This window comes from Chiloscyllium plagiosum, unplaced genomic scaffold (assembly GCF_037043375.1).
Source record: "Chiloscyllium plagiosum isolate Xiang-an unplaced genomic scaffold, Cpla_swu_hap1 HiC_scaffold_4, whole genome shotgun sequence".
NCBI lineage: Eukaryota > Metazoa > Chordata > Chondrichthyes > Orectolobiformes > Hemiscylliidae > Chiloscyllium > Chiloscyllium plagiosum.
In genome coordinates, this window is record NW_028270142.1 from 796,036 (window position 1) to 822,832 (window position 26,797).

The 26,797-nt window shown below is 44.3% G+C and overlaps 1 protein-coding gene across 2 annotated transcripts in view; it reads left to right on the forward strand.

Moving 5' to 3' along the window:
• The first annotated feature begins 2,479 nt into the window (after nucleotides 1–2,479).
• LOC122549464 (cytochrome P450 7A1-like) overlaps nucleotides 2,480–26,797 on the forward strand; it is a 73,243-nt gene continuing 48,925 nt past the window's right edge. The window contains exons 1-3 of one of the 2 annotated variants that reach the window (XM_087985892.1): nucleotides 2,480–2,532; nucleotides 14,935–15,168; nucleotides 20,804–21,044. In XM_087985892.1, the coding sequence (XP_087842018.1) occupies nucleotides 15,086–15,168; nucleotides 20,804–21,044 (324 nt within the window). In that variant the 5' untranslated portion in view covers nucleotides 2,480–2,532; nucleotides 14,935–15,085. Of the gene's footprint in view, nucleotides 2,533–14,607; nucleotides 15,169–20,803; nucleotides 21,045–26,797 lie in introns of those variants that run through there. The other variant, XM_043689324.2, reaches the window with a different exon arrangement.

A 26,797-nucleotide genomic window follows, 5' to 3' on the forward strand; every position in this document is an offset into this window, starting at 1 on the left:
TGTTGCTGAAACAATAATGGAGCAAATGAATAAAATGAACAAAAGGTGTTTCCATTCTAACAAGGTAGGACACAGTCATTCAGAAAGCTGGAAATTGCGAGGGAATTATGAAAGGTCGTAAGAATGAGTGTGAAAAGGAAAATCAGAAGGAAACAGCCACAGATCAGACTGCATCTTTAACTACAACTAGAGATTGGAAGTCGGCATTGCAGAGATAAGGGACTCACGCAGAGTTAGCAGATTAAGTACAGAGAGTGCAAAAGCTTTTTATGTAAAGGGAAGGTAACCCCTTTTCTCATCAAACAAAGCACCCAAGTCCATAACAATCCTAAAGGGAAATCCCTTTGGGCAATAATTTAACAAGAATGAATGCGATAGTGGCAGCTATAATCACAGAAAGTCCGAGATGGTTGGGACAAAGAATTTGATTTCTTCCTATTGGCCAGCAGAGATTCCCAAATGAATCTATTAGGTTTAGCCCATTTGAATTGATTTATGGTCATGAGATTAGAATTGATCCATTGAAATTTTGTGAGGGAGAACTTCTTGAACTGAAAAGCCTAACCTCAATGTTGGACATGTGTCTGTGTTATAGGAGAACATAAAGTAGCACAAGAGAATTTTGAAGTTTCAGAGGTGAAAAATGAAAGAATAGTCAGGTAAACATTCAGTAACTAGAATGTTTCAAGGAGGAGAATAGATACTGTTCTTGTTGCCTCTGAAAGATGAACTTCTCAAAACAAAGGCCCTTACAAAATAATGAGGTGAGTTGCTAAAGTGATTTACCTGATTGCAGGAAGACGACGTGTAGGTCTGTCACATAAACATGTTGAAATGACATCATCATAGGGAAGTGGAATATGATGAACATAATGAGTGAGTTAGAAGGAGAGGTAAACAGTTCTCAAAGTGAGTCTCCTACAATTTGGCTGGCTCATACAGAAATACCAGGACAGTTAGATGTTGTATCCTTATACTTAGACAAAGCAGCATAAAGATGTAGTGAGGAAGTACAAGGTATTCTGTAGTGATACAGTCGCTGGGTCCCTAACTCTGTGGTTTGTAACCGATATGCTATGGCAAGATGAGAAATGTGTCACAAGATGTTTGAAGCAGCAGCTGCATTACCCGAGCATCAAGGTTGCGCCCGTGTTCTCAATTTTCACCAGAGCCTCGGGAACCATTATTGAAAGCAGTATCTGCTGAAACTAGTTGGCCCTAACAACTGTGCAAGACTGAGCCTCCAGAGTTTGGGTGACATCCAATACCATGCATGTCAATTCCTTCCCAGATCAATAGGCTCCGAACACACAGGCAGGCAGGCAGGCAGGCCCAGGTTTCCCAGTAGCTCGCTGAATATCAAGTTGATTTGAGCAGATTTTGAAAATGTGTCTGTACTCTCAGTCAAAGACAGTGTGTTTTTTTTCTGGTGAATTTGAAACATTAATGTTTTTGATCCTTCTTTAGCTTGTAGTTTGCACTGTGTTGCAAAACTTCTCTGGTAAGGCCATGGTAAATGCAAGTCAAGATGACTTTTATGATCAATTTGGCTGAAACAAAGTGGGTGTATTTGTTTGTGTTACTGAAAAGGTTGGGAACCACTGGCCTAGCCAACCAAACATGTGATGTGGACATATGAAATTTAGAACTGATAAAATGATATCCTTATCAGTTGAGTTTAAGAAAACAAGCTCAAATATAAACAAAAGTTCAGAACATGCTGGCAAATCACTGAATTGAACCTAGTTAAAACAGCTGGAATTCACCAACAGTGTTAGTTAGTTAGTTAGTTAGTTAGTGTTAGATTCTGTATAGAATACAGAAGGGAAATATGGTGACAAAAGATAGATTCATATCCAATTCCACAGTTCAAAGATGGTGTTGATAGGATTGGCAATACCTCATGCCTTTCTAAGACTGAACAATTGAAGGGATACTGGTAACTGCCATTAACATCAAGGATTTAAAAAAACACTTTAGTGACTCCAAATGTATTATACCAATACTCGGTAATGTCATTTGGATGTAGGAATGCCTCAGCAACTTCAAAGACTTACCAATCAAGTCATGGGTAATGTTCATAGCTGTGCTGTTTACTTAATCAATGTTCTGGTATATAGTGATAAGTAGAAAATCTGGTTAAGCAATTCCATTCCGCTGGCTTGGTAATAACGTTACCAAGTTTTGAAAAGCAGGAGTAACCACCTCGGACATATTGTAGGACATGTTGTCAATGATAGCAAAAGTGAAGGCTCCAATAGAATTCCCTCATTCTAAAATATAAGAGCTTTTAGAATGTGTGGACTTTACTGGAAATTTTTGTGTAATTTCAATACAGTGGCTATACCTTTAACAAATTTGTTCAAGAAACAAGTGAAAGTGATTTGATTTGCAGAATCGAAAAGTGTGGTGTTGGAAAAGCACAGCAGATCAGGCAGCATCTGAGGAGCAGGAGAATCGATGTTTTGAGCATAATCCTTTCAACAGAAATCCTGGTTAGCAAAATGCCAAGCAGCCTTTCAGAAGATGAAGGTAATGTAAATCAATTAATCAGTGCTGGGCTGCCCCTGATTTTTTGCAAACTTTTCAATATGACCGTTGATACTCGTGGAGGGAATCCTGAGGGACAGGATTTAAATGTATTTGGAAAGGCAAGGACTAGTTGGGGATAGTCAACATAGCTTTGTGCACGAGAAATCATGTCTCAAGAACTTGATTAAACTTTTTGAAGAAGTAACAAAAAGGATTGATGAGGGCAGAGCAGTAGACGTGATCTATATGGACTTCAGTAAGGCATTCAACAAGGTTCCCCATGGGAGAGCAAGGTTAGATCTCATGGAATACAGGGAGAACTGTCGACTTCAACGCCAGGAGCATCTGGAGTAAGGCAGATGAACTTGCAGCATGGGTTGGTACCTGGGATTTCAATGTTGTAGCTATTTCAGAGACATGGATAGAGCAGAGACAGGAATGGTTGTTGCAGATTCTGGGGTTTAGATGTTTCAGTAAGAACAGAGAAAATGGTAAAAGAGGGAGTGGTGTGGCATTGTTAATCAAGTACAATATTACAGTTGCAGAAAGGATGTTTGAGGACTCGTCTACTGAGGTAGTAGGGGCTAAGATTAGAAATAGGGAAGGAGAGGTCATCCTGTTGGGAGTTTTCTATAGGCCTCCAAATAGTTCCAGAGATGTAGAGGAGAGGTTAGCAAAGATGATCCTCGATAGGAGCGAGAGTGACAGGGTAGTTGTTATGGGGGACTTCAACTTTCCAAATAGTGACTGGGAATACTGTAGTTCAAGTAATTTAAGTCAGTTTTTGTCCAATGTGTGCAGGAGGGTTTCCTGACACAGTATGTAGACAGGCCAACAAGGAGCAAGGCCACATTGGATTTGGTACTGGGTGGTGAACCCGGCTAGGTGTTAGATTTGGAGGTAGGTGAGCACTTTGGTGATAGTGACCACAATTCGGTTATGTTTACTTTAGTGATGGAAAGGGATAGGGATATACTGCAGGGCAAGAGTTATACTTGGGGGAAAGGCAATTACAATACAATTAGGCAAGATTTAGGATGGGGATGGAAACTGCAGGGGATGGGCACAATTGAAATGAGGAACTTATTCAAGGAACAGCTACTGTGGTCCTTGATAAGTATGTACCTGTCAGGCAGAGAGGAAGCTGTTGAGCGAGGGAGCCATGGTTTACTAAAGGAGTTGAATCTCTTGTCAAGAGGAAGGAGGAGGCTTATGTTAGAATGAGATGTGAAGCTCAGTTAGGGCACTTGAGAGTTACAAGTTAGCCAGGAAATACCTAAAGAGAGAGTTAAGAAGAGGCAGGAGGGGACATAATAAGTTGTTGGCGGATAGGATCAAGGAAACCCTTAGGCTTTCTATAGGTATATCAGGAATAAAAGAATGACTAGAGTAAGGTTAGGGTCAATCAAGCATAGCTATAGGAAGTTGTGCGTGGAGTCAGAGGAGATGGGGAAGTGCTAAATATAGAACATTACAGCGCAGTACAGGCCCTTCGGCCCTCGATGTTGCGCCGCCCTGTCATACTAATCTGAAGCCCATCCCACCTACATATTTCATGTACGTCCATATGCCTGTCCAATGACGACGTAAATGCACTTAAACTTGGCGAATCTACTACCGTTGCAGGCAAAGCATTCCATACCTTTACTACTCTCTGAGTAAAGAAACTACCTCTGACATCTGTCTTATACCTATCTCCCCTCACTTTAAAGTTGTGTCCCCTCGTGTTTGCCGTCCCCATACTTGGAAAAAGGCTCTCCCTGTCTACCCTATCTAACCCTCTGATTATTTTGTATGTCTCTATTAAGTCACCTCTCAACCTTCTTCTCTCTAATGAGAGCAGCCTCAAGGCCCTCAGCATTTCCTCGTAAGACATTCCTTCCATACCAGGAGAAAGTGAGGACTGCAGATGCTGGAGATCAGAGCTGAAAATGTGTTGCTGGAAAAGCGCAGCAGGTCAGGCAGCATCCAAGGAGCAGGAGAATCGACGTTTCTGGCATGAGCCCTTCTTCAAGAATGAGGAGAGTGTGCCAAGCAGGCTAAGATTAAAGGTAGGGAGGAGGGACTTGGGGAGGGGCGTTGGAAATGCAATAGGTGGAAGGAGGTCAAGGTGAGGGTGATAGGCCGGATTGGGGGTGGGGGGCGGAGAGGTCAGGAAGAAGATTGCAGGTTAGGAAGGTGGTGCTGAGTTCGAGGGTTGGGACTGAGACAAGGTGGGGGGAGGGGAAATGAGGAAACTGGAGAAATCTGAGTTCATCCCTTGTGGTTGGAGGGTTCCTATGGTCTGGCAATGGAGGAGTCCAAGGACCTGCATGTCCTTGTGGAGTGGGAGGGGGAGTTGAAGTGTTGAGCCACGGGGTGGTTGGGTTGGTTGGTCCAGGTGTCCCAGAGGTGTTCTCTGAAACATTCCGCAAGTAGGCGGCCTGTCCCCCCAATGTAGAAGAGGCCACATCGGGTGCAGCGGATGCAGTAAATGATGTGTGTGGAGGTGCAGGTGAATTTGTGGCGGATATGGAAGGATCCCTTCGGGCCTTGGAGGAAAGTAAGGGGGGAGGTGTGGGCGCAAGTTTTGCATTTCTTGCGGTTGCAGGGGAGGTTGCCGGGAGTGGAGGTTGGGTTGGTGGGGGGTGTGGGCCTGACAAGGGAGTCACGGAGGGAGTGGTCTTTTCGGAACGCTAATAGGGGAGGGGAGGGAAATATATCCCTGGTGGTGGGGTCCATTTAGAGGTGGTGGAAATGACGAAGGATGATACGATGTATATGGAGGTTGCTGAGGTGGTAGGTGAGGACCAGTGAGGTTCTGTCCTGGTGGCAATTGGAGAGGCGGGGCTCAAGGGTGGAGGAGCGGGAAGTGGAGTAGATGCGGTGGAGAGCATCGTCGATCACGTCTGGGGGGAAATTGCAGTCTTTGAAGAAGGATGCCATCTGGGTTGTTCAGTATTGGAACTGGTGGCCATCTGGGTTGTTCGGTATTGGAACCTCCTCCCACCCTGCCCCCTGTAAAAATGCCATCCCATATTCCCAATTCCTTCGTCTCCACCAGTTCCAATACCGAACTTGTATATAGATTCTTGGTAATATAGATGAACAGAGAGATCTCAGAGTCGAGGTACATAGATCCTTGAAAGTTGCCACCTAGATTAATAGGGTTGTTAAGAAGGCATACAGTGTGTTAGCTTTTATTCGTGGAGGGATTGAGCTTGGGAACCATGAGGTCATGTTGCAGCTGTACAAAACTCTGGTGCGGCTACATTTGGAGTATTGCGTACAGTTCTGGTCACCGCATTATAGGAAGGATTGGAAAGCTTTGAAAAGGGTTCAGAGGAGATTTACTAGGATGTTGCCTGGTATGGAGCGAAGATCTTATGAGGAAAGGCTGAGGGACTTGAGGCTGTTTTTGTTAGAGATAAGAAGGTTGAGACATGTAAGATAATCAAATGGTTAGATAGGTTGCACAGTGAGAGCCTTTTTCCTTGGATGGCAATGGCTAGCATGAGGGGACATAGCTTTAAGTTGACAGCTGATAGATATAGGACAGATGTCAGAGGTGGTTTCTTTACTCAGAGAGTAGTAGAGGCGTAGAACACACTGCCTGCCATAGTAGTAGATTCGCCAACTTTAAGAGCATTTAAATGGTCGTTGGATAGGCATATGGATGAGAATGTAATAGTGTAGGTTAGATGCGCTTCAGATTGGTTCCACAGGTTGGCGCAACATCGAGGGCTGAAGGACCTGTACTGCGCTGTAATGTTCTATGTACTATGTTCTCTAACTAGCCATTTGGATACAGAACTGGCTTGAAGGTAAAAGTCAGCAGGTGGTGGTGTAAGGTTATTTTTCAGGCTGGAGGCCTGTGACCAGAGGAGTGCCACAAGGATAGGTGCTAGTTCCATTACTTTTCATCATTTATATAAATGATTTGGATGTGAGCAGAAGAGGCAAATTTGATACATTTGCAGATGACACCAAAATTGGAGGTGTAGTGGACAACAAAGAAGGTTACCTCAGAGTGCAATGGGATCTTGTTCAGATGGGCCAATGGGCTGAGGAGTGGCAAATGGAGTTTAATTTAGATAAATGTGAGGTGGTGCATTTTGGGAATGCAAATCTTATCATGACTTATACACTTAATGGTAAGTCCCAGGGAGTGTTGCTGAACAAAGAGACCTTGGAGTGCAGGTTCATAGCTTCTTGAAAGTAGAGGCGCAGGTAGGTAGGATAGTGAAGAAGGCGTTTGGTATGTTTTCCTCTACCGGTCACAGTATTGAGTACAGGAGTTGGGAGGTCATTTGCAGTTGTACATGACATTGGTTAGGCCATGTACATAGATTATTAAGTGCAATTCTGGTTTCCTTCCTATTGGAAGGATGTTGTGAAACTTGAAAGGGATCAGACAAAATTTACAAGGACGTTGCCAGGGTTGGAGGATTTGAGCTATAGGAAGAGGTTGAATAGGCTGGGGTTGTTTTCCCTGGAGTGTCGGAAGCTGAGGGGTGACCTTAAAGAGGTTTATAAAATCATGAGGGGCATGGATAGGGTAAATAGACAAGGTCTTTTCCCTGGGGTGGGGGAGTCCAGAACTAGGGGACATAAGTTTAGGGTGAAAGGGGAAAGATATAAAAGAGACCTAAGGGGCAACGTTTTCACGCAGAGGGTGGTACATGTATGGAATGAGCTGCCAAAGTAAATGGTGGAGGCTGGTACAATTGCAACTTTTAAAAGGCATCTGGATGGGTATATGAATAGAGAGGGTTTGGAAGGATATGGGCCGGGTGCTGGCAGGTGAGACTAGATTGGTGTTTGGGATATCTGGTCAGCATGGACGGGTTGGACTGAAGGGTCTGTTTCTGTGCTATACATCTCTATGACTCTCTGACTCTATTTGGGGATGGCTGCTGTGCTTGATGGTGAGTTGGAAATGGAGCAGCCAGTGAAGTACTTCTCTATAAAACTAAATAAGTATCAGAAATACCTTACTGAAGGAAAAGGGACTTTGGGATTATTGTTGACTCTTCAATACTTTGAAGTCTACGTCCAACTCAATAATAAGAAAATACTAATGGAGACTGCTCGTCATCCACTGACCTTCATTTCAAATGTAAATGTGGGGGCCTCTGAAGTCTGCTTTGGCAGTGACGTCTGGATCCTGAAGGCAGTGCCACGATCACCACACTGACACTGATCATTGTGACCTGAACATGGAGTTTGCTCAGGTTACTGGGAATATGGGCTTACCTAGCAAATCCTGGGACCTGAATATTCATGGGTCAGTGGCACATTGGAAGGAAGCTAGGAAAAGGTTTGGGATAGATCACTTATTAAGTGTGTCATAAGTACAATAGATTAGTTCTAACAATCAAGAAGTAGAATTAGTTTGTGTGGAGTTGGGATTTGATGGGACCCATACTATAGGATGGCTGGAACAATGAAGCTTATGAGAAATGTACAAGGATAACCATGGATGATCTGAATCTCCTGGATTGGAAGAAACAGGTTAGCAACAAGATCCTAGAAGATGAGCTAATTTTCAGGACAGTGGCATAAATCTCCATGTTCCAGAGTCAACCAGAGAGAAGGCTCTACTAAATCGAGAATTGTAAAATGAGATAACTGTGATTGTGTCTTCCCTACACTCTGAGTAATGAACAATGATGCTGGTATTTTCTCTTGAAGACCAGCATAACTGACAAACATTGATTTTCTTTGCCCCCCACCAGTTGATACTCGAAGTCTGTACAATACCAAGCCTGCAACTATCTGGTAAAAACAATGACTGCAGATGCTGGAAACCAGATTCTGGATTAGTGGTGCTGGAAGAGCACAGCAGTTCAGTCAGCAACCAATGAGCAGCAAAATCGACGTTTCGGGCAAAAGCCCTTCATCGGGAATAAAGGCAGAGCCTGAAGCGTGGAGAGATAAGCTAGAGGAGGGTGGGGGTGGGGAGAGAGTAGCATAGAGTACAATGGGTGAGTGGGGGAGGGGATGTAGGTCAGGGAGGAGAGAGTGGAGTGGATAGGTGGAAAAGGAGACAGTGCTCAGCACTGTCCCCATGACTTGTCCGGACTTGTCCTACCTGCCTATCTCCTTTTCCACCTATCCACTCCACCCTCTCCTCCCTGACCTATCACCTTCATCCCTTCCCCCACTCACCTATTGTACTCTATGCTACTTTCTCCCCACCCCCACCCTCCCCTAGCTTATCTCTCCATGCTTCAGGCTCTCTGCCTTTATTCCTGATGAAGGGCTTTTGCCCGAAACATCGATTTCGCTGCTCCTTGGATGCTGCCTGAACTGCTGTGCTCTTCCAGCACCACTAATCCAGAATGCAGCTATCTGGGTCTGTCCAAAGCAGAACTTCTTGCTTCTATCAGTGAACACACAAAAATAAATCAACGAATCTTCTCCACACTGAATCACTACCTCTATGGGATTGTAGTGTGCATTGGGATGTTTCAAAGAGAAATGCAAATAAATTAAGGTCCCACACGAGAGGCTATTAAGTGAAATTAGAATACATAGGAGTGGGGGAATATACTTGTATGCATTGAGAACTAGTTAATGTTGTGTATGTTGCGATGCTGACTTGTACCAGGTTGTGATTGGGGTAGTTTTCTCTTGCCATTCCCCTCTCCTTGACTGGATAATTGATTTACGTAGGGAGAGGAAGCCACTAGTGATTCTTAATGAGAAACAGATCTTAATTTAAGTAAAGTGCAATTTAGTTTATGATAGCAATTAGGTACAAGTTAGACATTGCAAATCAGACAATGATGGAACCCAAAATAAAACAAAGAATTGTGGATGCTGGATATCTAAAACAAATGGCTGTAGAAACTCAGCAGGTCTGGCAGTATCTGCAGAGAGAAAGCAGAGTGAATGCTTCAAATACAATGACCTTTTCTCAGAACTGATAGTAGCTGGAAAAAGGTTGTACTTATGCACATGATGTGGGACAAAGATTGAGTGGATAGATGGAGATGGAGTGAAATACAGGCAAACAGAAGAATGGCTGACAAAACGTGTGGTGCTGGAAAAGCCCAGCTGGGCAGGCAGCATCGAGGAGCAGGAGAGTCGATGTTTCGAGCATAAGCCCTTCATCAGAAATGAAGAGTTTATGCTTGAAATGTCGATTCTCCTGCTCCTCGGATGCTGCCTGACCTGCTGTGCTTTTTCAGCACCACACTCTCAACTCTGATTGCCAGCATCTGCAGTCCTCACTTTCTCCCTGTGTTAAAGTAGCAGGCAACTGGAAGTTCAGGGTCGTTTTTGGGGGCAGAACGTGGGTGTTCTGCAAAGCCGTCACCCAGTCTACACTTCATTTCCCCAGTGTAGAGGAGACCACACACTGTGAGCAGCGAGTGCAGTCGACTAGATTGTGAACAGTGCAGGTAAAGTGCTGCTTCACCTGAAACATATATTTGGGCCCTTGGATACTGAGGAGGGAAGAGGTAAATGGGCAGGTGTTACACCTTTGGCATTTTAAGGGAAACATACTGTGAAGGAAGTGAAGGAAGAGTGTACCTGGGTGTCCCAGAGGGAACAGTCCCTGCGAAAGATGGACAATGAATGGGAGGGAAATATATGTCCAGCAGTGACATCTCACTGAAGGTGGCGGATAATGATCCTTTGGATGTGGATGGTGGTGGGATGGAAACTGAGGACCAGTGGGACCCTATCATTGTTGTGAGAAGGGAGAGAGGGAGTGTGGGGAATGGGTCGGACATGGTTGAGAGACCTGTCAACCATTGTGACAAGGAACCCTCAGCTGAGAAAGAAGGTGGCAATGTCTGAGCAGCTGCCCCCACCACCCCAACTGAAATTGACATCATCAGGAGATATGTGACAGAGATGGAGAAACTGGGAGAATGGAATAGAAGATTTGCAGGAAATAGGGTGTGAGGCTTTATAGTCCAAGTAACTGTGGAAGTCAGTGGATTTATAGTGGATATTAGTGACCAGTCTATCCCCAGAAATAGAAACAGAGATGTCAAGAAAGGGAAGGGAAGAGCCAGAGATAGACCAGATGAAGGTGAGTGCAGGGTGGAAATTGGAAGAGAAAGTGATTAATTTTTCCAGTTCCCCCGAAATGTTACCTCTGCTTTCTCTCCAAAGATGTTGCCAAACCTGCTGACCATCCCAACATATTCAGTTTCTGTTTCTAATGCGACCTAGTTAATAGATCTGCCCTCTTCATGAACCTAAGACATTATGCCTATTCCCACCAAGTGCTAATGAAATCATAAGATTCAGTGGTGCTTAACATCAAACCCTTCAGAACCATTAGAATTAGAATATTTTTTGTTGTCACATGTACTGCAGTACAGAAGTGCAGGGGTACAGTGAAATGTTTACAATGTTGCTTCTTATGGCCCCATCTTAGGTACAAGCATCTCGGCACAAATCTTAGATAAAACAAGGAATAAAAAAGAAAAGTAGTTGCATTACTTTATACTGATTCACAACATTAAGTTAGAAATAAGACATAGCTAAAGGATACTGTTATGGACCAGGCCAGACCTCCTCAAAACATTTTAAGAAAGTAGCCCAGATCCTAACTTTGCTCATTGTTTTAAGCAGGTGTAACGTGGATATTCCTGCAGAGAATCAGCCTTCAACCCCAGACTTTTTGGAGTCTGTGCCGTTTACAATATCTCTGAAAAAAAGCCAATGACAGCATAACCTTGTTAAAGGAGCAGCTTCGTCACAATAGACATTACAGCCAGATAAACAAAGTACAAGAAACATTACATTGCATAGCTCAGCACAGGAGCTTCCACACATAGTTTAACCGCCTAGACTTGTTATTTAGCCTATCGACATACCACTCACAGCATTTGTAATATCCTTTCATCTCTCTGCCTATAAATTCTGTGCCTATATGCTTCCCTCCACTTCATCTGACGAAGGAGAAGCGCTCTGAGAGCATGTGATTTCAAATAAACCTATTAGCCTATAACCTGATGTCATGTGACTTCTGACTTTGTCCTCAAGCTTCGAGATGAATCAATCATTGTTCAAGAATTTTCAGTGTTAATTCTGATCTTGCAAGACACAGGCTCCCTTTTAAGTGTAATGAGCCCAGGCTAGCATGAATTGAATTTGCATTGGTGTTGTTTTTAGTAGATTTTCAATCAGGTAGTTCCATTTTTCTACAGTTAGCACTTTAATTTTAAAAAGCAAAGGTGATATTCTGAAGCATATGAATTATGAAATTGACATTTTCAACACACTGAAGGCAGCTTTAAGAAAAGCACCAACTTTAAACTCACATGCTCTTGACCTGTGGTTCAAAAACTTTTTCCAAATGTGACTACATTTCCAGAAATGGAAATTGATATGGCCTTCAGTGAAACCTGGGGAAAGGTGATGGGTAAAGGACTTGTGACGGTGAAGGTCTGTGTATTCGATTGGGAGAACAGCTGTTTTCCAACTGAGTCTGAACTCCATGGTTGTCATTGATGACATAGAACTCACAGACCCAAATTTTCAGCATGTGACCACCCCCTTGAGGTCTTGACTTCCCCATCTGTGAAATCTTGATCTTGATAACAGGGTGCTCATATGAAGCTACAGTGTTTGGTCTGAAAAAACTGTGCAGCAAGGGCACTGAAATGGAGTCAACATCAGCTTCTGAAAGTGTTGGGAATTTAATCAGAAATGTATTTAATTCAAAATATATTCAAATAATGACATATTCCCAGTGGAAGGACAAAAACATTTCTTGTGAATTTGTGCACTGAGCCCATTATAATGACAAGAAGAAATTACAAGCTCATGCAATGAAAAATGATGAGCTTTCATAATTATAAAACCCCTGTGTCCTTTTCACCTTGAATGGTAAAATAATGCCTACATTTAGAAGGCATGTTCTTTAGCTATAGATCCAGTAGCTCATCTTTCATATGCTAAACTGAATGAACTGTTCACTGATGTATTGTCAATCAGAATGGTGATGGAGTGCTATTATTTTAAATTTCACTCAAATTATGGGAATGAGAAGGAGGTGATGGCCTAGCAGACTGTTAATCTAGAGAGGAGAAAGTGAGGTCTGCAGATGCTGGAGATCAGAGCTGAAAATGTGTTGCTGGAAAAGCGCAGCAGGTCAGGCAGCATCCAGGGAACAGGAGAATCGACGTTTCGGGCATAAGCCCTTCTCCTGAAGAAGGGCTTATGCCCGAAACGTCGATTCTCCTGTTCCCTCAGTGTTAATCTAGAGACCCAGATAATACTCAGTGGACTATGAGATTCGAATCCCACAGCAGCAGATGGTGGAATTTGAATTCAATATTAAATTGTAATTAAGAGTCTAAGGATGGCCATGAACACATTGCTGATTGTTGGGGAAAACCCACCTGGTTCACCAATGTCCTTTAAGGAAGGAAACTGCCATCCTTACCTGGCTAGTCTACATGTGACTCCAGACCCACAGCAATGTGGTAACTCCTAACTGCCCTATGGGCAATAAATGTTGGCCCAGCCAGAGATGCCCACATCCCATGAATGAATAAAAAAAGGAAGAAGTTGACACCAAACAGATAAATTTAAGAAGTTCTTATTTGTAGAAAGTGTGATTCTTGAATGTATTTTAAGGCAGTGTCATAGTAGAAATAAAGACCCTGGCATCATTAGGAAATAATTAACAGAGAAGGACTTTCAGGTCTTTCCGGTGAATGGCGGTGGATGAAGGCTGTGGTGTGGGTGTTGGACTTTCAGAAAGTATTGATACAGTGCCACATGGCAGGTTGATTAACAAATTGGAAATGTTTGGGATTGCTGGGTCCTTGGCAGCGTGGATTAGAATTTGGCTAAAAGATAGGAAACAGGGGGTCGGTATAGATGGGCATTTCTCAGATTGGGGACAAGTAGAAAGTGGTGTTCCCCAGGGATCAATGTTGGGACCCTTGTTTTTTCTGATTTATACAAACATTTGGAGATGGGTGTTAAGGACAAAATCTCTAAACTTGCAGATGATACTAAGCTAGGGGGAACCGTGAATTGTGTGGATGATGCTGAACAACTTCAGAGGGATATTGACAAGTTGGTGTAATGGGCAGACACCTGGCAGATGAATCTCAATGCAGAGAAATATGAGGGAATGCATTTTGGTCGAAGAAATATGGAGAGACAATACAGGCCTCAATGACACAACCTTGAGAGGAATACAGGAGCAGAGGGTCCTCAGGGTTCATATGGTTTCCTGAAGGTGGCCACGCAAGTTGAAACAGTTGGGTTTATAAATAGAGGTATACAATATAAAAGCAAGCAAGTGATACTCCCCCTCTACAAATCATTGGTCAGACCACATCTGGAGCATTGTGTTCTGGGCACTTCAGGATGTGGAAGGATGTGAAAACTCTAGAAAAGGTGCAAAGGAGATTTACTAGAATGATCTCAGGAATGAGGGATTTTCGATACAAGGCATGATTAGAGAGATTGGGTTTACTCTCCTTGAAGCAGAGAAGATTAAGAGGTGACCTTATTGAGGTGATCAAAATTATGAACAATTCTGACAGGGTAAAGAGGGATATTCTATTTCTATCGGTTGGTAAGTCTGTCCCTAGGGGTCACAATTTCAACATTGTCAGCAAGAAAGCTCGGAGCCAAATGAGGAGAAAATTGTTTCCTCAGAGAGTAGTTAGGATTTGGAAAGCGCTGCCTGGGAGAGCGGTGGAGGCAGTTTCTGTCGGTGGTTTCAAAACAGAGATGGATATGTATTTAAAGGGATGACGTTAGTGTGTTTGGGAGATAGGGCTGGAGAATGGGACTATCTGGGTTGCTCTTTTAGGAGCAGGTACAGACAGGTGGATCCATGGCCTCCTCCTGCTCTGTAACATTGATTCCTTCATTCTGAATTGATTTCCGGCCTAACCAAACCTCATGTAAATCAACATTGCTTTTCTATATTAATCTATATTTATAGAAAATTAAGAAAATGTAAAAGTATTTGAAGTGCAAGTTCTTAATATAATTTTATTTGGGTCCATCTGCTGGATGGAGCATACCAGAGTTACAAACCAAATACCCTCTGAATCTGCAGAAAGGCGGCAGGTCTGGTGGAACTTGTGGAGAGAGAAATCAGAGTTAACTTTCCCAGTTCAATGACCCTTCCTCAGAACTGATGCCTCACTGGACCGGAAACATTAATTCTGCTTTCTCTCCACTGAGAGACTGGCAGACCTGCTGGGTTTCTCCGGCACTTTGTGATTTTATTGCGGATTTTCAGCATCCACAGTTCTTTTATGTTTCTCCTCCTTCCCAGCCCACCCCCCGTTCAGATTGAAAAGGGATTCAGCTTCGAGAGCTGTGTCTGTGGCGCTGTGAGCGGCTAAAGTTCACAGCATTGGCTGAGTCCAAGCCACGACCTCCTTTGTCCCCACTGAAAGGACTTTATCCTTTTCACAGCTGCTCTCTCTCTCTCTCTGCCTGACCGACTGGAGCAGTCCATGAAGTGAATCTGCAAACTTTGGCAGTGGATCCGGGGAGATCGAAGGGAATCTGTACCGACTCTCAGTTGCTGCTGAGCCCTCCTGCTGTTGCGGACAAATTGCCCCCAATGGCAGCGCTGAATGTGTGGATCGTGGGCACATTGGCAGCTCTCTCTCTCGGCTTGTTCTTGCTGCTAAAAATCAGGAGAAGGCAAGTGCACATTTCCCTTACTGTCTCTGCGATCTTCACAATCTTGTTGTACCGTCAGAAACAGAACTCGCTTTGTAAATCCTGGAATAGTAGAATTTCACCTTTCAATCAGAACTAAACAGACAGGGCGATCCTTTCTGAAAATACTATTCATCTACTCCCATTCCCATACCCTTTGCTCAGTATTTTCTTCTGCACATCTTTATCCACATTACTTTTAAAAGATAGAATGTATTCTGTTTTTTTTTTGACACTGTTACTGGATAATTCTCTTGTCCAGAATGCCCTACCTATGCCAGTCTAGAGGACGGTGAAGACATAGGGCAGAATCTGGCAATGTGGGCTTTTAGGGGCCAGACGTTCATTAGCAGGAGGCAGCTCCTGGGCCAATTGCAATGGCAGGAAGCCCAGCCATTTGTGTATAACCTTATCCAGTTAATGTTGGGAAAACCTTTCTGCACAAGCTGTGAGCACACTTACTGCTGGATGGAGTTCTTTCACAAGGAAAGAAAGAAACTTCTCCATATAACAGTAAAGTTTTACTTTTTCCTTGAGCTTTTATAATGGGATTTATCATTTTGAAATAAAGTTAGGAGAGGTGAGCATTTCTGTTTGTTAAGTCTGAGAGCTCAGTAATTCAGTGAGAAATGATTGTGATACACAGATCAAAATGCAGATTCAGTTTGGATGAAAATAAGAAATCACAAGGGAAAGAAGGCCTTGCTGAGAATGGTCTGTGGGCTTCCTAACCTGATCACCTTACAGAACTGAGTGTAAATCAAGAAATAACAGATGCTCACAGGAAAGGTACTGCAGTAAATGTGGGAGATTTTAATCTTCATGTGAAACAGGAGCAGATGTAGGGCCATTAATCTCCACACCTGCACAATCAGTATAGATTAGATGAATCAAAGTAGCAAAAGTGAACCTGAAAGATGCGTTTATAGAGAATATTCAGGACAGTTTCTCAGAATACTACATTTTAGAACCAGTCAGAGAGAGGGTATTTTCAATCTGATAATGTGTACTGAAACAGGATTGGTTAATCCTGGAAAGGATCCTCTTGGTATAAGCGATTACGAAATGTAGAATTTCACATTCAGTCTCAGAGTGTACCTGAAACTACAGTTTTAAACTTAAGCAAAGGCAGTCACTGGGACATGAACACAGGGTTGGCTGGCTGAATAGATTAAAAAATATGATGGTAGAGAAATAGTGATAAAGATTTAAGGAGATGTTTCAGAATTCTGAACAATATTGACAGAGAATGCATCATCCATGACTACCTAAAGAAGTGAAGGAAAGTATCCAATTGAAATAAAAGATGTCATTTGCTGCAAAGATTAGTGGTAGTCAGTGATATGATAATGATCAGATGATCTGTTTTCTAATGTCAGTTAAGGGCTTAATATTGACCAGGATATCAGAGGGAACTCAGCCATTCTTATCTGAAACATTGCTGTAAGCTCCATTATTTTTGAAAGTGTACAGGGTTTCAGTTTAATATCTGAGCTAAAAGGAAGCACTTTCTCATTACTGATCGAGATTTCATTGGGACTTGGGGACATAATTGTCATAGTCAGACACAAGACTGCCAACAACTGAACCCAGCTGACAGCCCACTGGGATAAAATGCACTAACTATGAGATCCAGAGAAATCTGGACAATGTAACAGAATAGATAAAGAGAGAACGAGCAAAGGATGGCTGTTGATATCCAAAGATAAATCTATCAGCTTCAAGATAAACAGTTGAAGGGCTTCCAAGAAAGCTGCCAACCCAAGAGCATTTACTTTCATTAAAAGGAGACAGTTTGTCTGAAAGTGTCTTTAAGAATTACCCATGTGTTGCAATATATTCACAGACTCATGGGAACTTACAGCACAGAAAGTGGCCATTCATCTTGTCATATATTGGTCCTTGGAAAGAACAAGAATGCTCAGTCCCGCATCAATTCTGTTTTAATCCATAACTCCGTATGTTCCTCATAACCTGCCCAAATTCAAAAATTATTTATGGAATAAGCTTCTGCCATCTTTTCAGGCACATTGTTCCAAAAGTGGAATAAAATACCCTCTTACTCCTACCCCAACCCATCATTCCCAATGATATGAAATCTATTCCTGACTCACTTACCAGAGGGGCTAATCTTTTTCCACCTACTCATAAAGTGCTTCAACATCTTGAAAAAAATCTACATTTGGTCACTTTTTAGCTTTCTTTCACAGAACATCATGGAGTCCCTACAGTGTGGAAACAGGCCATTTGGCCCAACAAGTCCACACTGACCCTCGGAAGAGTAACCCGCCCAGACCCATTACTCAACTTTTAACCTCTGACTAATGCACTAACCTACACACCCCTGAACATTATGAGTAATTTAGCATCTCCAATTCACCTAACCTGCACACTTTTGGACTGTGGGAGGAAACTGGAGCACCCAGAAACCCACGCAGACACAGGGAGAACATGCAAACTCCACACAGAGAGTCACCTGAGGCTGGAATTGAACCCGGGTCCCAGTGCTGTGAGGCAGCAGCGTTAACCACTGAGTCACTGTGCTGCTCCATTGTTCTAAATTAAGTCGTCCTCAGTTTAAAAAAAAATCTTCTCTCTTCCTTTTTAAACTATTTACATCTCTCCTGAAACATGTTGCTGAGAATTGACAGCAACACTCCAGCTGAAGGCCCGCCAGTGACTTGCAGAATTGTAGCATAATTGTTTTCCTGTTATCTTGACCTATGGATAGAAGCACACATTTAACCAATATGTTTATTTTTGTAACCACCTTTTCAATTTGCAAGGTCACCTTTCAGGATTAGTGTTTGAGCACTAAGGTGGACACTCACCTACACATTCCGAAATAGTGCCACTTTCTGTCTTTCCATGTCAATTCTCCCAAAGCCAATTCAAAATTAATTTTATTTTATTCATTCATAGGATGAGGGCATCATTGGTTAGGCCAGCCCTATCCCTATCCCTAATTACCCAGGGGCAGTTAAGAGTAAATCGCATTGCTGTGGGTCTGGAGTCTCACGTAGGCCAGACCAGGTAAGGATGGCAGTTTCCTTCCCTAATGGACATCAGTGACCCAGATGGATTGTTCACCATTAGGCTCTTAGATCAAATTTGCTGTGGCAGGATTTGAACCAGAATCCCTTATGTCTCTGCATTAATCCCACAAGGAGAAAGTGAGGACTGCAAATGCTGGAAATCAGAGTCGAAAATTGTGGTGCTGGAAAAGCACAGTGGGCCAGGTAGCATCTGAGGAGTAGAGACTTGACGCTTTTGGCATAAGCCTTCATCAGGAATGTGGGTGGGTGGGTGGGTTGGGGAATGGGCGATGAGAGATAAATAGGAGGGGGGATGGGGCTGGGGGGAAGGTAGCTTGGAAGATGATAGTTGGGTGCAGGTGGGGAGTGATGGTGATCAGTCAGAGCAGAGGCTGAAGCGGATAGGTGGGAAGGAAGATGGACAGGTAGGACAATTCAAGAGGGCAGTGCCGAGTTGGATCTGTGATGAGGTAGGGGTGGAGAGATGAGGAAGCTGGTGAAATCAATGTTGAGGCCATGTGGTTGGAGGGTCTCTAGATGGGAGTGTAGGTCATTTAATCTGGAAGTAATAGAGAACTGAAATATATTGCAATAATGCTTACAAATTCAAGGGAACTGAAGTATCAAAAGGAAGATACAGTTCACAAATAACTAGAAACCAATAAAATCACTAGGGAAGGTATAAAAGGGCAAGTAGAGGTGTACTGATAATATCACTGCACTAGCAGTCCAGACTCTTAGGCCAACTATCCAGGGGACCTGGGGTTTGAATCCCACTATGGGAAGTGGTAAATGGTAAAATTTAAATTCAAAAGAAAATCTGGAATAATAAGCCCACCTAAAGGTGACCATGTCACCACTGTCAATTGTAAAAACCCACCTGGTTCGCTAATGCTGTCCCTATCTGTATATGGCCTACACATGACTCCAGACTCAGAGCAATGTGGGTGACTCTGAACTGTTGTTTGGGAAAGTAGGAGCAGGTACTAAATGTGGCCCTAGACTTTGACATTCACTTCCCATGAAGCTCAATGTAACAAAAACTCAAAACTCTCATACTTTATCAATCTATAAAAAATTCAAAGATGTTTAAATGTTTAAGGAGGGAAACAGAAATAATCCATGTAATTACAGGTTAGTGAGCCTGACGTCAGTGGTGGAGATGTTGTTGGAGAAGATACTGAGAGACAGGATTTATTCACATTTGGAAATGAATGGGCTTGTTAGTGATAGGCAACATGGGTGTTTTTGGGCGAGGTCATGTTTAACCAACTTGATTGAGGTTTTTGGGTAGGTGACAAGAATGATTAATGAGGGAAGGGCATTTGATCTTGTCTACGTGGGGTAAGGCATTTGATAAGGTATTTTATTGCAGGCTGGTACAAAAGGTAGAGTTTCAAGGGATTTGAGGTGTACTGGCCAAATGGATACAAAACTGACTTGGTCATAGAAGACAGAGAGTAGTGGTGGAAGGATACTTTTCAAAATTGAGATTAGTAACTTGTGGTGTCCCACAAGGTTCAGTGCTGGGATCTTCGTTGTTTGTAATATATATAAATAAGGTGGAGGAAAATGTAGGTGGGTCTGATTAGTAAGTCTGCAGGTGACACCAAAATTGGTGGAATTGCAGATACTGAGGAGTATTGTCAGAAGGTATTGCAGGAGATTGATTGCAGATTTGGGCAGAGAAATGGCAAATAGAGTTTAATCTGGACAGATGCAAAATGATGCATTTTGGAAGATCAAGTTCAGGTGCGAGTTATACAATAAATGGCAGAACCCTTAGCAGCGTGGACGTATAGAGGGATCTGGGTGTACAGGTTCACAGATCCCTGAAAGTTACATCACAGGGTGGTCAAGAAAGCACACTTGCCTCAATCAGCTAGGGCAGTGAATATAAAAGTTGGCAAGTTATGTTATAGCTGTATAAAACATTAGTTAGGCCAATTTGGAATATTGTATGCATTTCTGAAGGATGTGGATGCTTTAGAGATGGTGGAGAAAAGGTTCACCAGGATGTTGCCTGGTCTGGAGGGTTTTAGTTATGAGGAGAGATTGGATAAACTTGAATTGTGTTCACTTGAAAGACGGAGGCTGAAGGGTGACTTGACAGAGGCCTACAAAATAATTAGAAGCATAGATAGACTGGATAGTCAGAGGGTATTTTCTGGAGTGGAAAGGTTAACTACAAAAGAGCACAGGTTCAAAGTGAGAGGGAGAAAGTTTAGGGGAGAAGATCAGGGAAATTTTTCACACAGAGGTTAGTGGTGTCTAGAACGCACTGCCAGTGGAGGTGGTGGAAGCAGGTAAGTTAGCAACTTTTAAGATGTAACTTAATAGACACATGAACGGGAAGCAAACAGAGACATAGAAACTGCATGGGCAATAAGAAACAGGTCTACGTAAGGATTAGAATCAGCGTGAAACTGGATGGATTGCATTTTTCTCTAGTACCTTTCCTCAATACACTATTGGGTTGAATTTTGTTGGAGGGATGTGTTTCCTACTCATCTACTATATTTAAATGATGTGCAGGGAATATTCATTTCCATTGATTTATTTCAATATTTTTCTTTCCACAGAAGAGAGGGAGAGCCTCCCATAGAAAACGGTTGGATTCCATACATTGGTTGTGCTCTAGAATTTGGTGCTAATCCTCTGAAGTTTCTGCAAATTCGCCAGAAGAAATATGGAGATGCTTTTACATGTAAAATAGCTGGGAACTTCATCACTTTCATCACTGACCCCTTCTCATACAGCTCTGTAATTCGACATGGAAAAAATCTAGATTTTCAGACCATTGCATTAAAAATTTCAAGACGGGTGAGAACCCCTACTTGTTTTCTGAATCGGAGATGCCGGTGTTGGACTAGGCTGTACAAAGTTAAAAATCACACAACACCAGGTTATAGTCCAACAGGTTTAATTGGAAAGCTAGTGTGCTTCCAATTAAACCTGGTGTTGTGTGATTTTTAACTTTGTTTTCTGAAGTATTGGTTCTTTAGTACAGTGCAAAACAGTGAACTGAATAAGTTGCTAATTTTATTCATCATACTGTATTACTTTCTCTGATTTAACTGATCGATCATATTTCTCAAAAAGCCTAACTAATGGCAATTGTTTTGCAATTACAGTGTAATGAAAAATATACAACTGTCATGTAAATGATAATGTGTAACAATTAGGGATTGATGAACTCTGTGAGCTAGTTTATTTTAAAAAGTACAATATAATGCAGTACATCACAGGAACAGCCTTCAGCCCTCTAAGCCTGCACCAATTCTAGTCCCTATTTAGAACAACTACTTATTGCCCATGATTTGGAGATGCCGGTGTTGGACTGGGGTGTACAAAGTTAAAAATCACACAACACCAGGTTATAGTCCAACAGGTTTAATTGGAAGCACACTAGCTTTCGGAGCGTTGCTCCTTCATCAGGTGATAGCTGAGGGCTCAATCCTAACACAGAATTTATAGCAAAAATTTACAGTGTGATGTAACTGAAATTATACATTGAAAAATTGATTGTCTGTTAAGCCTTTCATCTGTTAGAATACAGTGATAGTTTCACTTCTTTCATGTGTAAATCACAAAACCTTTTTTTAAAAGTTGCATTCTTGGGTTAGCTGTTAACGATGGTGATAGCTAGACAATATGTTGAAGGTGTTAGCCCCCTGTGCTCTCTGTCTATGACCTGATGTTTCGATTGATTCTAATCTAAAAAGTGAGATAACGGAGTTTTACATAAATTCTTGCAGTTTTTGAGCTCAGAGTTCTACACGAATGTATGCTCAAAAACTGCATTCATTCGTGTAGAACTCTGAGCTCAAAAACTGCATGAATTTATGTAAAACTCCGTTATCTCACTTTTTAGATTAGAATCAATCGAAACATCAGGTCATAGACAGAGAACACAGGGAGCCAACACCGTCAACATATTAGGTAAAAACAATGACTGCAGATGCTGGAATCCAGATTCTGGATTAGTGGTGCTGGAAGAGCACAGCAATTCAGGCAGCATCCAAGGAGCTTCGAAATCGACGTTTCGGGCAAAAGCCCTTCATCAGGAATAAAGGCAGTGAGCCAGAATCGTGGAGAGATAAGCGAGAGAAAGGTGGGGGTGGGGAGAAAGTAGCATAGAGTACAATGGGTGAGTGGGGGCGGGGATGATGGTGATAGGTCAGGGAGGAGAGAGTGGAGTGGATAGGTGGAAAAGGAGATAGGCAGGTAGGACAAGTCCGGACAAGTCATGGGGACAGTGCTGAGCTGGAAGTTTGGAACTAGGGTGAGGTGGGGGAAGGGGAAATGAGGAAACTGTTGAAGTCCACATTGATGCCCTGGGGTTGAAGTGTTCCAAGGCAGAAGATGAAGCGTTCTTCCTCCAGGTGTCGGGTGGTGAGGGAGCGGCCATGAAGGAGGCCCAGGATCTCTATGTCCTCGGCAGAGTGGGAGTGGGAGTTGAAATGTTGGGCCATGGGGCAGTGTGGTTGATTGATGCGGGTGTCGCGGAGATGTTCCCTAAAGCGCTCTGCTAGGAGGCGTCCAGTCTCCCCAATGTAGAGGAGACGGCATCGGGAGCAACGGATACAATAAATGATATTAGTGGATGTGCAGGTAAAACTTTGATGGATGTGGAAGGCTCCTTTAGGGCCTTGGATAGAGGTGAGTGAGGAGGTGTGGGCGCAGGTTTTACAGTTCCTGCGGTGGCAGGGGAAAGTGCCAGGATGGGAGGGTGGGTTGTAGGGGGGCGTGAACCTGACCAGGTAGTCACGGAGGGAACGGTCTTTGCGGAAGGCGGAAAGGGGTGGGAAGGGGAAATATATTCCTGGTGGTGGGGTCTGTTTGGAGGTGGCGGAAATGTCGGCGGATGATTTGGTTTATGCGAAGGTTGGTAGGGTGGAAGGTGAGCACCAGGGGTGTTCTGTCCTTATTACGGTTGGAGGGGTGGGGTCTGAGGGCGGAGGTGTGGGATGTAGACGAGATGTGTTGGAGGGCATCTTTAACCACGTGGGAAGGGAAATTGCGGTCTCTACAGAAGGAGGCCATCTGGTGTGTTCTGTGGTGGAACTGGTCCTCCTGGGAGCAGATCCGGTGGAGGTGGAGGAATTGGGAATATGGGATGGCATTTTTGCAAGAGATAGGATGGGAAGAGTTGCAATCCGGGTAGCTGTGGAAGTCGGTGGGTTTGTAAAAAAATGTCAGTGTCAAGTCGGTCGTCACTAATGGAGATGGAGTGGACCAGGAAGGGGAGGGAGGTGTCAGGTAAATTTAAGGTCAGGGTGGAATGTGTTGGTGAAGTTGATGAATTGCTCAACCTCCTCGCGGGAGCATGCGGTGGCGCCAATACAGTCATCAATGTAGCGGAGGAAGAGGTGGGGAGTGGTGCCGGTGTAATTACGGAAGATCAACTGTTCTACGTAGCCAACAAAGAGACAGGCATAGCTGGGGCCCATACGTGTGCCCATGGCTACCCCTTTGGTCTGGAGGAAGTGGGAGGATTCAAAGGAGAAATTGTTAAGGGTGAGGACCAGTTCGGCCAAATGAATGAGAGTGTCGGTGGAAGGGTACTGTTGGGGACATCTGGTGAGGAAAAAATGGAGGGCTTGGAGGCCCTGGTCATGGCGGATGCAGGTGTAGAGGGATTGGATATCCATGGTGAAGATGAGGCGTTGCGGGCCGGGGAAACGGAAGTCTTGGAGGAGGTGGAGGGCATGGGTGGTGTCTCGAATGTATGTGGGGAGTTCCTGGACTAGGGGGGATAGGACAGTGTCAAGGTAGGTAGAGATGAGTTCAGTGGGGCAGGGGCATGCTGAGACAATGGGTCGGCCAGTGTGGTCAGGCTTGTGGATCTTGGGAAGGAGGTAGAACCGGGCAGCGCAGGGTTCCCGGACTATGAGGTTGGAAGCTGTGGGTGGGAGATCTCCTGAGGTGATGAGGTTCTGTATGGTCTGGGAGATGATGGTTTGGTGATGGGGGGTGGGGTCATAGTCAAGGGGCGGTAGGAAGAGGTGTCCTCGAGTTGGCGTTTGGCTTCAGCGGTGTAGAGGTCAGTGCGCCAGACTACCACTGCGCCCCCTTTATCCGCTGGCTTGATGGTGAGGTTGGGATTGGAGCAGAGGGCTTGGAGGGCTGCGCGTTGTGAGGGTGAGAGGTTGGAGTGGGGGAGGGGGGTGGACAGTTTGAGGCGGTTAATGTCCCGGCGGCAGTTGGAAATGAAGAGGTCGAGGGCAGGTAATAGGCCAGCGCGGGGTGTCCAGGTGGATGCAGTGTGTTGGAGGTGGGCAAAGGGGTCCTCGGAAGGTGGGCGGGAGTCCTGATTGTGAAAGTACGCTCGGAGGGGGAGGCGACAGAAGAATTGTTCGACGTCACGGCGTGTATTAAATTAATTGATGCGTGGACGGAGGGGGATGAAGGTGAGTCCTTTGCTGAGGACTGATCGTTCGTCCTCAGTGAGGGGGTGGTCTGGAGAGATGGTGAAAACTCGGCAGGGCTGGGAGCTGGGATCTGGTGTGGGTGTAGAGCTGGGAGTGGGGGCGGAACCTGTAACTGGAGTGGGTGTGATGGTGGGGGGAATGGGGGTGGAGTCATGAGCAAGGGTAGTGTTCCCCTTGGTGTTCGGGGGGGTGGGGATAGTGACAGTGGGGTCAGTGGGGGGCATGTTGGCAGAATGCAGGTGAGTGGCGCTGGTGGGGGCGGAAGTGGTGGTGACCACGGCAGTGGGGTGGCGGAGGTCACTGAGCATGTGGCATCAGCGATGATGTGAGGGCCGGAAGTGATGTCACGTATGGTGCATGAGGAATTGTGAGGGGTGGAAGTGGTTGTGGGAGTGGCCATGATGGGGGCGGAAGTGACATCATCAATCAGCGTGGGGGTGGCAGCTGCATCAGCCGCATGGCTAATGGTGTTTCCGAGGCCAGGGGAATCTTCTGGAATGTTTGAGGAGCGCTGGTTATGGAGGTGGGTAGATAAAAGTTTGTTGTACTTACAGTTTTTGATGTTTGAGATGGAATTGAAATACTGTTTGTTGAGAGTATGAATTCTCCTGAGGATGTAGTACAGAGTGGGTCCTTTGCAATTCTGAGAGAGTGTGGCCCTCAGCTGAGGCAGGGCTGACTGTAGAAAGGTTAGGTGCCGGCAATTGCTGCAAGCGTGGAGCGGAGGATCTTGAAGGAGAACTGTTGCTGGTGTTTTTGAATCTGTAGTCTGTACTGTTTGTCCTGTTCGGGTCCGAACTCTGCTGGTTTAAAGGTGGTCCGGAATCCGTGTGGGATGAGTTGGTTACGGAGGCAGGCACTGAGGAAGCAAATGTGGCTGTGATAGCGAGTTTGTTTCACAACATGGTTAAAGAGCTTCATGGCAGAGGAAATGACCTGGGAGTTGCAGTGAGAGAGAGACTCCCTGAGATTCTTGTAGAGAGAGGAGGAAAACTTCTTCAATGCAGGCATCCTTGCAAGAGGATTCAGCACCTTCAACATATTGTCTAGCTATCACCATTGTTAACAGCTAACCCGAGAATGCAGCTTTTAAAAAAAGGGTTTTGTGATTTACACATGAAAGAACATAGAAGAATACAGCGCAGTACAGGCCCTTCGGCCCTCGATGTTGCGCCGATCCAAGCCCACCTAACCTACACTAGCCCACTATCCTCCATATGCCTATCCAATGCCCGCTTAAATGCCCATAATGAGGGAGAGTCCACCACTGCTACTGGCAGGGCGTTCCATGAACTCACGACTCGCTGAGTAAAGAACCTACCCGTAACATCTGTCCTATACCTGCCCCCCCTTAATTTAAAGCTATGCCCCCTTGTAATAGCTGACTCCATACGTGGAAAAAGATTCTCACTGTCGACCCTATCTAACCCCCTAATCATCTTGTACACCTCTATCAAGTCACCCCTAAACCTTCTTTTCTCCAATGAAAACAACCCCAAGTGCCTCAGCCTTTCCTCATACGATCTTTCTACCATACCAGGCAACATCCTGGTAAACCTCCTCTGCACCCATTCCAGTGCCTCCACATCCTTCCTATAGTATGGCGACCAAAACTGCACACAATACTCCAGATGCGGCCGCACCAGAGTCTTATACAACTGCAACATGACCTCAGTACTCCGGAACTCAATTCCTCTACCAATAAAAGCCAGTACGCCATATGCCTTCTTCACCGCACTATTTACCTGGGTGGCAACTTTCAAAGATTTGTGTACATGGACACCAAGATCCCTCTCCTCATCCACACTACCAAGTATCCGACCGTTAGCCCAGTACCCCATCTTTTTATTACTCTTACCAAAGTGAATCACCTCACACTTAGCTACATTGAACTCCATTTGCCACCTTTCTGCCCAGTTCTGCAGCTTATCTATATCTCGCTGTAACCTGCCACATCCTTCCTCACTGTGTACAACTCCTCCGACTTTCGTATCATCCGCAAACTTGCTCACCCAACCTTCCAACCCCTCCTCCAGGTCATTTATAAAAATGACAAACAGCAATGGTCCCAAAACAGATCCTTGCGGAATACCGCTAGTGACGGCACTCCAAGATGAACCTTTGCCATCAACTACTACCCTC